The sequence below is a fragment of the Salvia miltiorrhiza genome, chromosome 1 (genome assembly GCF_028751815.1).
Source record: "Salvia miltiorrhiza cultivar Shanhuang (shh) chromosome 1, IMPLAD_Smil_shh, whole genome shotgun sequence".
Lineage (NCBI taxonomy): Eukaryota > Viridiplantae > Streptophyta > Magnoliopsida > Lamiales > Lamiaceae > Salvia > Salvia miltiorrhiza.
The window spans coordinates 31490560-31504873 of record NC_080387.1 but is presented as its reverse complement, the minus strand read 5'-3'; the positions used below and the strand labels follow the sequence as shown (position 1 = coordinate 31504873).

The window sequence follows — 14314 nt, the reverse complement described above, 5'->3', positions numbered from 1 at the left end:
GATAGTTGACTAAAGTAATAAATGTATTGTGAGTGGGTCCACTAGTGATAAAGTGTAGTAAATATAGAATATAAAAATAATAAAAATATTTTAAGGTGGGTCCATCAATGGCAAATGGTAGTAAATATAGGAAAAGAAGAACAGTAAAAAAATTATAAAAAATAGAATAAGACTTTAAATTGTGGACAAAAATTTAAGAGCAAGTAGAGTTTTAAATTGTGGACGGAAGGAGTATTTTATGTGGACCTTGTGTCTAACCAGACGTAATGTACACTTGATGTTAAGGCTGTGTGTAACCACAATATGGCTGCATAGATTTATGGAATTTAAAATTACAAAGTTTGGATCATTTTTATAATTTTTATGAAAATTTGGATAATTTTTGTAATTTTAGGGGGGTGTATTCATTGTGGATTTCCACAGACTTTAAAAAGTCCATGGAATTTAAATTTCATGGAATTCACATAGATTCCAGACGACTTTCAAAGAATTCGTGGTTGGATTTCACCCCGATTTTCACTGATTTTCGAAGACTTTACGGGATAATTTTGGAATTGAATTACATGAAACCAGCGCCCGCGGAGAACCAGCGCCAGCTAGAAGAGACCCAGCACCCGCTGGAAACCCAGCGACCGCTGAGTTCCAACAAGCGCTGGAAACCCTCCTTTATCAATGTTTCCAGCTTGTGACAGAGCTTCTTGGCTTTTGCTAGAGAGCTTAGCTAGTGTGATTGTGTGAATGGCTCCAAACGCAGCTATGAGAGGAACTACAGCAAGAGTGACCAGAGCTAGCTGCCACACTGCAGAGAATCCCACCACAAATCCAGACACAAACGTTGCCATGTAATGCAAGAAATTCCCCAACTGATGTAAGACAAAATTCAACTCAAATCAATCTGGAAGAGACAAAGATGGGTCAAGAATTGGAGAAATTATGAGATGGGATCTCCCCCACCTTCTCACTAATGGCGTCTTGAACCATCACTGCATCGGTGTTGATGGCGAAAACGACGTCGGATGTGCGAACCTCGGTGTCGAAAAACTGAATGTCTTGGTTCAGAGCAGCCTCCAAGTATTCGATCCTCATCTTTGTTGATTGTCTCTCTCCACTCCACATCCAACATGATATCTCTGCAACAGAATTCAAATCACCCTTAATTTGAATTAAAAAACAAAAAAAAAATGGTTTACTGAAAATGACATAGAGTTGTTACCTGCCCATGAAGATGCCCAAATAGCAGCTCCAACTGCAAGAAAGTAAAATGCATTCTGCAAATAACCATCAACACACAACAAAAAACTGTAACTCCTCATTCACTTTCTCTCTCTAGAAAAAAATAATAAAACAAAAATCATCTCCATCGAAAATATAATTCGAAAGCAACTCACCTTCAACACCTCCTGCGACATCTTATCGACATTATCGGCATTGGAGCCGAAGGAATTAACGAGATCGGCGAAGAATCGGAGAAACAGAGGCAAGGAGCTGCCATGAACGATCGCGCCAACTGTGCCAATTGTCATCAGCGCGTAATCGAGCCGGTCTGCGAACCGGAAGAGCTCGCGGAACGCGACGGAGGGCGGCGGCGAACCTGTTTTTTCCGGTTCGCCGCCGCCGTGGGGCTCCATTGACAGCGGGTTAGGATTGGCAGCTGACGATGAAGCGTGGGAGTTGTTGAGGTTGGGCGGCGGCGAGGTGTCAGAGTGAGATGAGACAACGAGCTCGACGCCTTGCAGTTCGGACCATCTCCACTGCTCCTGCACCGTCTTTATCTCCTCCTCATCGCCATCTTCTTGTCTCATTTTTTTCTCTTTCATAATTACATAATTACAGAGATCCTATCACCAATTACAGTTGAAGCGATCTGCTTCCACCCAGCGCTCGCTGGACACTCTCAACGATTGTTGAGTTCCAGCGCTCGCTGACTTCTTGGCCGCAGGCGCTGGAACTCAGCGCTCGCCTAAAACTTCATGAATTTCAATTCTCGTGGTTCTTGGCCGGATTTCGTCGTGTGTATTTTTTAGATGAAATCCATGAAAATCATTCCGGATTTTAAGTCAATGGAATAACGAATACACCTAGATTTGTATGGATTTTAAAAAGTCTTAAACGAATACACCAAGATTTATATGGACTTTTAAAAGTCTTGAACGAATACACCCAGATTTCTGCAGACTTTTAAAAGTCTTGAACGAATACACCCAGACTTTTAAAATCCATAGAAATCCATCAAATTCCACAACGAATACACCCCCTTCAATCTTTTACAAATAAAACCAAAATCCAAGCTGTTAATTATTAACCCTATTAAAATTGATGACTACCCAACATTCTCCACAGTTGGATTCCGTGCTGTTGGTCCATTTTCTAGTAATTTACAGGAGCAATAGTCCCTTCGCCAATAGTAATATTGAACGCGCGCCCTCGCGGCTTCCAGCGCGACACTTTACGAACCGCATTGAAGAGTAACTGAAGAGGCAGAGTTCAGTGTTGAGGCGCCTCAGTGTCTTGCTGAGAAAGAGAGGCGCACGTCTCTATATAAACCCTCCATCAATTTTTTTCTCTCTCTCTCTCTCTCTCTCACACGACAAATTTCTATTCTTTTCAAACTTTGTATAAGTGTTATTCCAAGAGTGTGAAAGCAGTAATTATGTCTGGAAGAGGAGGCGGCCGGGGGCGCGGCCGGGGCCGCGGCGGCGGCGGAAGAGGACAGGCGCCGGTGCCAGATGCCGGTAGAGGTCAACAAGCGTCGCGCGGCGGCGGCGGCGGAGCAGGCCGTGGTGAAAGCGGTGGCTACAATGCCCCGCCGCCTGCGTCGCTCTCCGTCGCTGCGGCACCGCATCAGACATCTCGGCCGGAGCCGGCTGCGTCGCTATCCCACGAGATGGAGCAGAAGCTTACGCTCGAGGCATCTGCTTCAACTCCGGCAGAGGCGCCTCAGTCGCAGAGACCTCCGGCGGTGGTGGTTAACCCTCCTTCTGTTCAACCGGAATTACCTCCTGCTTCGTCGAAGGCGATAAGGTACCCGCGGAGGCCTGGATTTGGAAAAGTTGGGCGGAAAGTTTTGGTTAAGGCAAACCATTTTCTGGCGGAGATTGCAGATCGAGATCTGCGTCATTACGATGTGAGTCTGAAAATTTTGATTCCACAATTCTATATTATTTTCTATGCGTGCTACTGTACGTTTGTTTTAGACATTCTTCGTTCTTATATTCTGTACTTTTGTGTTTGAGTTGATTTTTTTGTGTATATTTTACTAATAAAATAAATGAATGGATATATTCTGTATTTTTGTGTATTTTTTTTTCACTTCTTAATAGGTGAATGGTCTCACTCGTCAACAAATTTTCTAGCCTGATACTTTAATTTACTCTATTTTATGGATGTGTATATATATTCTATTAGTTCAATCTGCATTTCTGATACGCAGTTTACTTATCCAGATTTGAGTGCATGCTGTTCCGATTTAGTGTTTCCTTACTGGACATGTTCATTCATACTGTATCTAGGCATGTTGATTGGTAGATGTTTTGTAATAACTGCGATGCTTGTTAATGGCTTTTTACTGTTGTTTAATCTGTGCTAGGTTTCAATATCGCCGGAGGTGGCTTCAAAAAAGGTATGTCGGGAAATTATGAACCAGCTAGTGACAAATTTCAAGGACTCCCATTTGGGGAAGAAAATGCTTGCATACGATGGAAGAAAAAGTTGCTATGCTGCAGGTCCCTTGCCATTCGAATCTAAAGATTTCGTGGTTGAGCTTGTCGATGGTGATAGTCAGTCCAGGTGAAGTTAGCTATCAATATTATGTTGAATATTCTAGGTATTGTGAGTCCTTTTGTGCTAGAGTTTATTCCAATAATGTGTGCATTTGTATGATATATAGAGAAGGGGTAAGAAAGGGTGTAAGATTTTGAGTAATCAAAACTAATGTCGATGGTTTTAGTTTGCAGTAATTTTTGTTTGTTGGAATCATAGTGTGACTAAATATCAAAATAGTTATATGCAAAAACAAACAATATTTAATGTTGGGCCATAAATGAATTATGTTATGCTGCAGTATAATTCTGTATCTTAATTGGAATGTTTGTTTTGCATGTATCCAGGAGGGACCGTAAGTTCAAGGTCTCCATAAAATATGCTTCCACACCTGACCTTTATCATCTAAAGCAATTCATACAAGGTAGACAACTGGATCTGCCACAAGAAACTCTCCAGTTATTTGATGTGGTTCTCAGAGAGAAACCTTCTGCAAGGTGCGTTGTTTCCTACTAAAAATACTGGCGCGCACACACACACACACACATATATATATATATATGTATGTATGTATTTAGTTTAGCTGTGTATGTAGTATCTGCATACCATATTCATGCTCTATCATCTGATTTCAGTTGCGCAGTGGTTGGGAGGTCCTTTTTCTCACCTGTCCTGGGTGATGTAGGGGAGCTTGGAAATGGACTTTTGTATTGGAAAGGCTTTTATCAAAGCCTTCGCCCTACACAAATGGGCCTCTCTCTCAATATTGGTATACAGTTCATTTATTTGGACCTTTGTGCTTGCTTTTGTTAGATGTGGTAACTGTTTATTTACCTTTTTTATTTATTAACAGCTTGTCTAAAGTGATAAAGTATGTAGTCTTTCATAGAATGCTCTGATCTTCTTTACTTGCATTGTTAATTTTTCATATTGTAGATATGTCCGCGAGAGCCTTCTTTGAACCTATCTTGGTCTTGGATTATGTTGCGAAGCATATCAACAGAGATCCGACTAGGGGTTTATCTGACCAAGATCGTATAAAGGTACTAATTATTAGCTACTTGACAGTATTTGATAATGACCTTTATGATTTCAACAATCAAAATTTAGTCAATTTGGATGATATGCTTTTTTCTTGTATCTTATCAAGGTAATCTTCAATTGTTCAGAACCTAATTATGATGCAAAGGGTTTTAGTAGTTCAACTTTGCTTTATCTCATTTCATCGATCTTGTGGGGATAACGACTTTCTGTTCTTTAGGTGAAAAGAGCTCTAAAAGGTGTACGGGTGGAGACCCACCATCTAGGTCAAATAAGACGTCACAAAATTTCAGGCATCACCACACAATCAACTCAACAATTGATGTATGCTTATCTGATCTTTCTTTTAGTGCGGTATTACTTGGCTTTAATAAGCAGTAACTTAACAAACTTTAGTGTAGTTTGCATTTTTGTGTCTAAATAAATACTCCTTATGAGGTTTGCTTTAACATCTGTGCCAATTGGTTGTTTGTTCGACCCACCTGCACTTATTTTGCACAAAACCTATCTGATGTTGACTTGTATGCTTATTATTTTAATTGATTCTCAGTCAAAGATTGAATTTACGGTTAATTGACACTATAAACAGGTTTCCCTTGGATGGCACGGGGACTCAGATATCTGTTGCGCAATACTTCAGTCAGAAGTACAATGTTGTTCTACAATTTCCAAATTTGCCAGCTGTTCAGGCAGGCAGTGATACAAAACCAATTTATCTTCCGATGGAGGTATTTGTTTCTTGTTCTGTTCTTATTGAATCTCTTAAGTCTGTGAAATAGCTTAGTTCTTTTTTCTCTTAACAGCTTTGTAGTATTGTTGAGGGTCAGAGGTACTCAAGAAAATTGAACGAAAGGCAAGTTACTGCCTTGCTGAAGGCGACCTGCCAACGCCCCCAGAACCGAGAAGACTCAATCACGAAGGCATGGATACATAATGATGATTACTATCTAGTGCATACACAATCACTGAGAGAGATCCCTATGTTTCTGTATTTTAACTCTCCTGTATACTATCTGCAGATGGTTAAATACAACAATTACAACCACGATGCACTTGTGAACAATGAATTTGGTATTCATGTTAGGGCTGAGATGACTTCTATAGAGGCACGGGTGTTGCCTCCGCCTATGGTATGGTGCTGATATATATTTGTTGTCATTAACCATTTTTCATGACCTATTCATTTTATTAATCGTGCCAGCTGAAATACCATGAGACTGGTAGAGATAGTCTGGTTACTCCAAGTGTGGGACAGTGGAACATGATAGATAAGGTAACATTCCTTCGCATATGTTATCGAGCACCACTTCTAATATTGCTCGTTGTTATACAGCTAAAGCTTTGTTGTCTTTTCTAGAAAATGATTAATGGCGGAAAGATAGAGTTCTGGGCTTGTATCAACTTCTCAAGGATGTCTGATACAAATGCTGGCCAATTCTGCAATGATTTGATTGGCATGTGTTCCAGTAAAGGCATGGTATGTCTCGTTTCTTTCCTACAGTCTAACTAATTATTATGTGGTATCTCAGCCAGCCCATCATTGTTTCAGGAGTGCAATGCGCAACCCTTAGTTCCTGTCCGTAGTGCTCGTGGTCCGATTGAGAAGGCATTGTTTGATCTCGAGGCGGAGACTTCTTCAAAACTTAGAAAGCTCAATGCGACTGGAAAACAACTTCAGCTGCTTATTGTCATTTTGCCGGATGTGACTGGCTCATATGGTTAGCTACCTTGACTGGATTATGGTGCCTGATATGAAATGTTAATGTGCTGTCTGGTTATATCAATACCTTTTCCTTCTTTCTTTACAGGGACAATCAAGCGTGTTTGTGAAACAGAGTTGGGTATCGTCTCACAGTGTTGCCAGCCAAAAAATGTAATGAAACCCGGTAAGCAGTACATGCAATACATGGAGAATGTCTCACTGAAGATTAATGCAAAGGTATTTTAATGGAAATTATTTATAAAAGTTGCATCAGTCGTCGGTGTACAAAAGACTTATCAGCAGACTCGACGGACTTCACTCACTGTTATTTTGTCTTTCTCCTGCCGTCATTTTGGTAGGTTGGAGGGCGAAATAGCGTATTGGACCTTGCGGTGAAGGGGAAATTCCCTTACCTGAGTGATCGTCCTACCATTATTTTTGGTGCAGACGTTACTCATCCTCAACCAGGGGAGGATTCAAGCCCTTCTATAGCTGCGGTATGCTAGCTCTTACTCATCACCTTTCTCCGCTGTACAAAAAGAAACCACCATACATTTATTTGCTGTACAAAATCAAGCCACCATACAAACACGGGGGGTCTGCCTTACGTGTTCTTATGTACAGGTTGTTGCTTCGATGGACTGGCCCGAAGTAACAAAGTACAGAGGACTTGTTTCAGCGCAGGCCCATAGAGAAGAAATTATCCAAGATCTCTATAGCAAAAAGGAAGATTCCAAAAGAGGAGTAATCCATGGGGGAATGATTAGGTTAGTCGCCTACTCTTTGATGTTTTACTTGTCTATTTATCTTTCCTGCTCATTTTTCCCATTTTGCAGAGAACTCTTGGTGTCCTTCTACAAAACAACTAAGCTTAAACCTCATAGGATCATATTCTACAGGTTAGGTTGAAATTTGTGTTCACTTCATTATCTGGTGTTGATTTCATTGTGGTAATTTGGTAGCTTGGGCTGTGGTGCCTTGTGGCGTGGTAATCTGATGTCACTGATTTTTTAAACGGTAGGGATGGAGTAAGTGAAGGACAATTTAGTCAGGTTCTTCTGCATGAAATGGAGGCAATAAGGAAGGTATACTAGTATGCCTTGTGCTTTCTTACTTTTCCCTTCTTTCGAAGGCTTGCTCTAACTTAGGTTGAGAACATAGATTTCTTCATAGATGTACCCTTTAAATTAATGTTCTATCTATGTTTTTGGCTTGATAATGAAATGTTGATTTTCAGGCCTGCAACTCTATTGAAGAAAATTATATGCCCAGAGTTACTTTTGTTGTGGTGCAAAAGAGGCATCATACTCGTCTCTTTGCAGCTAATCATGGAGACAGGAATAACACTGATAGGAGTGGCAATGTGCTTCCAGGTATCAATTCTTAAATCAGATTTATCCTATAGGGTTTGTCCTGTTTCATATTCCTCGATATAACAAAGTCTTGCTTTTCTGATTAGGCACTGTGGTTGACACCAAAATTTGCCATCCAACTGAATTTGATTTCTATCTGTGTAGCCATGCTGGAATCCAGGTATAAAAACTTGAGTTCTGGAATTTTTAACAAATCCTTTTAATGTTTAGCAGTTCTTAGAAGTTTGTTCGTTCTTCTCTTTGTTCTGAGCAGGGTACTAGTCGGCCAACTCATTACCATGTGTTGTATGATGAGAATGCGTTCAATGCTGATGGTCTGCAGATGCTGACAAACAGCTTGTGCTACACGTGAGTGTTATTCTCTTTGAATGCACTTGTGCTGCTGCATCTCTATAATGCCCTCTTCTCTTTTCATTTCTATAATGCCCTCCCTCATCTATTTTTTCAGGTATGCCAGGTGTACTCGCTCGGTCTCTGTAGGTTGGTACTCCTCGTCACTCTCTTTTATGTAATCTTCTTTGAGATAACATTTTTGTTTTTGCAGTTCCGCCTGCATACTATGCCCATCTTGCTGCTTTTCGTGCTCGTTACTATATTGAAGGAACAGATTTTTCGGACAGTGGATCGACTTCGGATGCTGGCAGGGGTGCCACTAGGGAGAGGAACAGAGAGGTCCGGCCTCTACCTATTATCAAGGACAATGTGAAGGACGTGATGTTCTACATTTGATGCACATGTCGTTTTGTCTATTTTGGTAGAAAAACTTTGGAGTTTTGGCTTGAATTAGGAACATGTGCTTGTGATCTCATCTCTCTCTGTTTGAGATCTTGTTTTGTGGGGCTTAGTTTTTGGTGCCTCTGCATTTAATGCTATATTTACAACACTCAATATGGCTATTTTTATGTGTAAAAATCACAACTGGGTTACATTTTGATGTAGATTGTTAATATTTGGCTGAGTTGCTCGTCTCTTTTGAGTTTGCATTTTGTATTTACTTGGGTTAATATACGTACAATTTAATGACTGCTATAAAGACGTATAGGTAGAAATTCAGATCATAATATGAAGCAATAAGTAGCAAATAGCTCATTATATAATTTCCTAACTTATTTACCTTTTTATTTTTTGATTTTAGGCAGTTAGCTCCTCAACATAAGAGTGTAAAATCCTTCTTATTTGTGACGGACATTTAATTTCATTCAATATATATATATATATATATATATATATATATATATATATATATATATATATTATTTCTGAAGTGGGTCTCACTTTATGAATATAAAATTATCAATTGAGGGATAAGAAGAGCAATAAAATTCATAGTTCTTAAAGTTTTAATCAAGGAATTACTCTTATTGACAACCAATATCTAAGCAAAATATTTACAACCTAGAATTAAATCTACGAAATAACACATAAATTTTAGAAATATCAACCGTTTAAATTTATTAGCATCTATATTAATCATATGCACATAGAAATAAATTAAAGAAAAAAAAATAAAAATTTTCTTTTTAACATAAGAAAAATTTAATGAAACCCAATAAGAAACAAAAAAGAAGAAGAAAAAGAACTAAATGAAGCAATAATAAAAGAAGGCACGAAACTTGCTTGCTTTTACAAAACTTGAGACAATATTTTCGAATTTATATAAAAAAAACGGAAGTTTAGTAAGAAAGCCAGATAAAGGAAGTTAACTTTTTCTAATATATCGATAAATAGAGTGGAACCCACTTGATAAATAGAGAATAAAAAAAATAAAATATGTTGAACGAAGTTAACTGTCCGTAAAGAATAGGGGGATTTTGCACTCTTTATGAGATGTTGAGGGGCTAAGAATCCAATATCAAAAGATAGTGAGGTAAATATGTTATAAGAGCATCCGCAATGCTCTACTCGATGGGTTACTCGTGTAGGGGCGTTTGCAGGGGGAGGGGGGGTTACTCGAGCCATACTCGAGTGCTCGTGTAGCACTCGAGCAGCGCGTGCACGGCACGCGCTCAAATAAAAAAATTATAAACTTTAAATTTTAAAAATGGCAACAGCTATTTTGCTTCTTCTTTTTTGATCCAATGGCTAAAATAGCCGTTTGGCCTTTTTTCCTTTTTTTTTTTTTTTTTCTATAGATACTACTTCTCCCTCCCTCATTCATCACAATCCACTCCTTCTACCTCCTTCAATTTTTGTTAAAAAATCCCATCTTTGTTCTTCCAAAAATGGCGGAATCCCAGCATGATTCTTCGCCTGATTCCGACGATGTAGCTGAAAGGTTCATGGAGTGGGTAGAGTTGCAGAAACAAGTGCTTGCTCCATACTCCTCCTAACCGGCGCCAGAGCCGGCGCGTGGCAAACGTCCCTGATCATACGTACATCGTGATCGTGAGGAGGCCCATGTACGTCTTATGCAAGACTACTTCAACGACAATCCGACGTACGGTCCTATTTTATTCGGCGTCGTTTTCGAATGCAGAAGAAGCCGTTCTTGCGCATCGTCGATGCTTTTCAAGGTGAAGATACTTTCTTCCATATGAGCACTGATGCACTCGGTTGAGACTCTCTCTCTCTCCTTTGTAGAAGTGCATATCGGCTATCCGTCAATTAGCCACCGGGGTTAGTGCGGATGTTTTCGGCGAGTATCTCAAAGTCGCCGACTCCACCGGGCGTGTATGCCTCAAGAAGTTTTGCAGGGCAGTCATCCGGGCTTTCGGAGCCTATTACCTGCGCCGTCCAACGCCTCCTTCATATGCACGAGGCGCGACACGGTTTTCTCGAGATGCTCGGGAGCTTAGACTGTATGCATTGGGCATGGAAGAATTGCCCAAAGGCGTGGCACGGCGCCTACACACGCGGTGATCAGGGAGAGCCCACCTTGATATTGGAGGCCGTTGATTTGTGGATTTGGCACGCCTTCTTCGGCGTCGCTGGTTCGAACAACGACATCAATGTGCTGAATCAGTCGCTTCTCTTCTCCGACGTGTTAGGAGGAACGGCGGCACCAGTGGTCTTTCATGCCAACCAGCGCGAATACCGGATGGGCTACTACTTGTGTGACGGCATATATCCGGAGTGGCGTTGCTTCGTCAACAGTCCACCAATGGCGACCAATCCGAAGAAGGCGAGGTTCAAGAAGATGCAAGAATCGGCACAGAAGGATGTCGAACGCGCCTTCGGAGTCCTTTAGGCTCGGTGGGGAATCATTCGTAGTCCGGCGCGCAACTGGTACGTACAGCACCTCAAGGACATCATGTTGTGTTGCATCATTCTCCACAACATGATTGTGGAGCACGAAGGTGAAGCGGCTCTCAATTGGAAAGATGACGACGGGGCGTCTAGCAGCACTTCGACGGAGAGTGCTCGACAAACACCGGTGTCCTTCGAGGACTACGTGCGAAGAGATTCAATTCTTCGAGATAGACATCTACATGCTCAGCTCCGAAATGATTTGGTGGAGCACCTTTGGGCACGTTTCGGACCTCTAGGGCCAGAGTAGTTAATTTTTAGGAATTATTTTTATTTTATTAAAGTTTTATGTAATATTTAGGATTTTATAATTAATGCAATTTAAATTTGAAATAAATTGTGTTATTAAGTTTGAGCAATTAAATTTAAATGAAAAGCATAAAAATCAAAACAAAAAAAATCAAGTAGGCTATCAAGTAACCCCAGTGCAGCACTACTTGCTCAATGTGGTCCCCCACTATCAAGTAGGCTATCAAGTAAGCCCATTGCGGATGCTCTAAAGTTATATGATAGGGGGCTATTTGCTACTTGTCCCTAATATAAATTTTGAATATTTATGGAAAGCATTACTCTAATTTAGTCAACTTGAAGAATGCTAAGCAGTATTACTATTTTTTTTTGGATCAGAAAAAGAATTAATAAAGAAAAAAAGAGGTCATTGGTACCAGAGATACCAAGAACTCAAGCTTACAATCGGGTTTCACTGGTTGAGCTTCTAGTTTTTTAAAAGAAAAATATAATGCTCCCTCCGTCCGTTAGAATAGGCTCTTTGGGTATGGAGATTAAGAAAGTTACTTTTGAGGGGAAAAATAGTAGAAAAAGTGGTGTGGTCCACCCCTAATCAAGCATTTTAAGTACATTTTTTTCACGTAAAATGGAAATGAGCCTATTCAAGTGGGGCAGAGGAAGTATAATTTTCCTTTGATAATTGTTCTATACTTTTTGTTAATTTTGGTGGTAAGTGTGTAATTGAACCGAGCATAATTGAATAGTGGTGTGTTTAATTTTGATTTGTTTAATCAAACTTTATTCATCGAATATCGGTTATTGTAAGTTTTTTTATTCACTTGTAGTTTTAGAAATCAGAGACATATGTATATTGTCAATGAGGAAACATTTGGCAAAATTTTAAAATTTGATGATCATATATATGAAGAGATTATTTGACCTAATAGTTTTCTGGAATATTTTTGAAATAGAAAGGAAATATGTTAATGCATGCCGTTGGGAATTTTCGTGTCTAAGAGTTTTCGTATTGTGGGTTTTCACATATTTCAGGTTTTATAGTGAGGCCCCAAGCATTTTCTATCGACGAATTAATCTAGGATTGTTATTTTTCGACTTTTAATTTTTATTTCCCGTTGCTTTTTTTTTATATATATTATTCGACCTCCGTTAGAAAAGATAATAGTAATAAATTATAAATAAAAAGGTAAATTCAACCAAGTCCTAATTAATTTTCATTATCATTTTCAGCGGTGGAACCGATAAGATTATTCTTCATTAATTTGACTATTTTGAACTTTTAAATTTTAATTACTATATTTGGATCCGATTAACAATCGAATGAATTCGTTTTTTTTACTTTTCAAAACAAGGGAAATGATTGAAGTTTTTTCACTTTCTTTGTTTGCGTGAATTTTATGAATGCTAGAGAAATAATGTGGTCTTCGTGAAGTTTATGAATAATAGAGTTTTAAAGATACATATCTTTAACTAAAAATGAAAGACACGATCCCTACAATCATGGAAAGGATATTTACTAGCAAATTGAAATTACCTTTGTATCCTATGATTGTAGAAACCGTAAATTATAGGCATGCAATCTGGTGCAAATCTGTCCCTTGATCTTTAAAGATCCATTGGTTTATAATGGTTCTTAATTTATATCCTAAATCAAGTTCTTATTTTAGCATAACCCTATATATATACATATATATATATATATATATATATATATATATATATATATAGGGAGAGGTTCAGGAAAGAACCATAAATAAAAGAAGACCGGAGAACCATTTTCAGCCATTCGATCATCAAGATCTACGGTGGATGCATCATCTTGTTGGATGAATGCAGATCCTGGGTTCGAATCCTGAAGGGAGCATTTTTTTTATTTTTTTGACTGCATTAATTTTAACAGCGGATGCATTAATTTTTACAGTGAATGCATTAGATTTGATGGTTCTCCCGTTCTCACAAATAATGTAGTTCTCTCTAGAACCACACCATATATATATATATATATATATATATATATATGAAAGTAATGCCTACCTGGTTGTAGTGTTTTGCTACCAAGGCAGTGATTCGGCCGATAGCGCTGACTCCCATGCTTGACTCTTTTATTATAGGAATACAAGGTAAGACGTTCGGGAATCCTCAATTAATGAGAATGCATATTTACTATGACATCCTTATTAATCAAGAAATTATTATGCTAAGGTAATAACACAATTAGTTTTATTAATAATCCTGAAGATTAAATAATAAAGCTAAGTTAAAGACTTGATTAATGAGTTGGATTTAAAAACTCACACTAATCGTACCAACTTAGGATATTTAATACCCTTGTAGATAAATTAGAGTTAATCCAATTAACTCCAAGGTCTAAGTTAATAAATCAAATAATAACTTAATTAATCCAATCCAATAAATTAATAGGTAAGACGCTTCCCCTCCAACCAATAGGTCGGGGGTTCGAGTCACCTTAGGAGCTAGAGTGTGAGTGGGTTTTTTCCTTTCTTTGGTTGTAACAAATTTTTAAAAAAATAAAAATAAATTAATCTGTCACACCCCAATTCTTGAAGGAATAAATATAATCGAGGTGTGAATAATTCATAGAAATAAACAAAGGAAAAACCTTGTTAAAGCCGAGTAATAAAATATCAAGTCGGGCTATGCCCCTTTGGATCACAAGTTTTGTTTCATGCTTCTGACAACCGACATTCATTAGCATAAATTTAGTAGTGAAAAGTCTAAGCTCGGTCAGGTATATCATTTGAAATTTAACATGAAGATCTTAAGTTGAGGAAACAAAAGACGTATATGAGTAATTGCTACAGCGGAAGTATAACATAGGAAATTAACCCTAGCCTCAGCTCCGTCCCGTCAGCACCAGCCAGCCAACCTGAAAACATTTGAAAGTATTTTTGGGCTAAGTACTAATGTACTTAGTGGGCATGCATTT

General features: G+C 38.7%; 2 protein-coding genes across 2 annotated transcripts; one reads left to right on the top strand and one right to left on the bottom strand.

Annotated features, from left to right (window-relative positions):
• Window positions 1-596: 596 nt before the first annotated feature.
• On the bottom strand, window positions 597-1802 carry LOC131006282 (ABC transporter B family member 1-like). Its single transcript, XM_057933480.1, has 4 exons — window positions 1389-1802; window positions 1214-1268; window positions 955-1130; window positions 597-863 (listed from the first exon to the last, which is right to left on the bottom strand). The coding sequence occupies exons 1-4, from the start codon at window positions 1800-1802 to the stop codon at window positions 597-599; spliced, it is 912 nt and encodes a 303-aa protein (XP_057789463.1).
• Window positions 1803-2440: 638 nt separating this feature from the next.
• On the top strand, window positions 2441-8833 carry LOC131020228 (protein argonaute MEL1). The gene is made up of 22 exons (XM_057948930.1): window positions 2441-3124; window positions 3587-3786; window positions 4107-4256; window positions 4395-4528; window positions 4696-4802; window positions 5021-5124; window positions 5390-5528; window positions 5604-5720; window positions 5820-5930; window positions 6002-6073; window positions 6158-6277; window positions 6350-6518; window positions 6609-6739; window positions 6862-6999; window positions 7127-7269; window positions 7339-7401; window positions 7524-7587; window positions 7740-7875; window positions 7962-8035; window positions 8129-8223; window positions 8324-8355; window positions 8420-8833. Exons 1-22 carry the CDS (start codon window positions 2651-2653, stop codon window positions 8602-8604), a joined length of 2958 nt encoding a protein of 985 aa, XP_057804913.1. The 5' UTR covers window positions 2441-2650; the 3' UTR covers window positions 8605-8833.
• Window positions 8834-14314: the final 5481 nt, after the last annotated feature.

Excerpts from the sequence above, each read along its gene's own strand:
- LOC131006282 (XM_057933480.1), bottom strand. The coding sequence starts at position 1,802 with ATGAGACAAGAAGATGGCGATGAGGAGGAGATAAAGACGGTGCAGGAG. Across the intron at positions 1,269-1,388 it reads TGTCGCAGGAGGTGTTGAAG|AATGCATTTTACTTTCTTGC; the intron begins GTGAGTTGCTTT and ends GGTTATTTGCAG. Across the intron at positions 864-954 it reads AAGACGCCATTAGTGAGAAG|TTGGGGAATTTCTTGCATTA; the intron begins GTGGGGGAGATC and ends GTCTTACATCAG.
- LOC131020228 (XM_057948930.1), top strand. The coding sequence starts at position 2,651 with ATGTCTGGAAGAGGAGGCGGCCGGGGGCGCGGCCGGGGCCGCGGCGGC. Across the intron at positions 6,519-6,608 it reads GGATGTGACTGGCTCATATG|GGACAATCAAGCGTGTTTGT; the intron begins GTTAGCTACCTT and ends CTTTCTTTACAG. Across the intron at positions 7,000-7,126 it reads CAAGCCCTTCTATAGCTGCG|GTTGTTGCTTCGATGGACTG; the intron begins GTATGCTAGCTC and ends TCTTATGTACAG.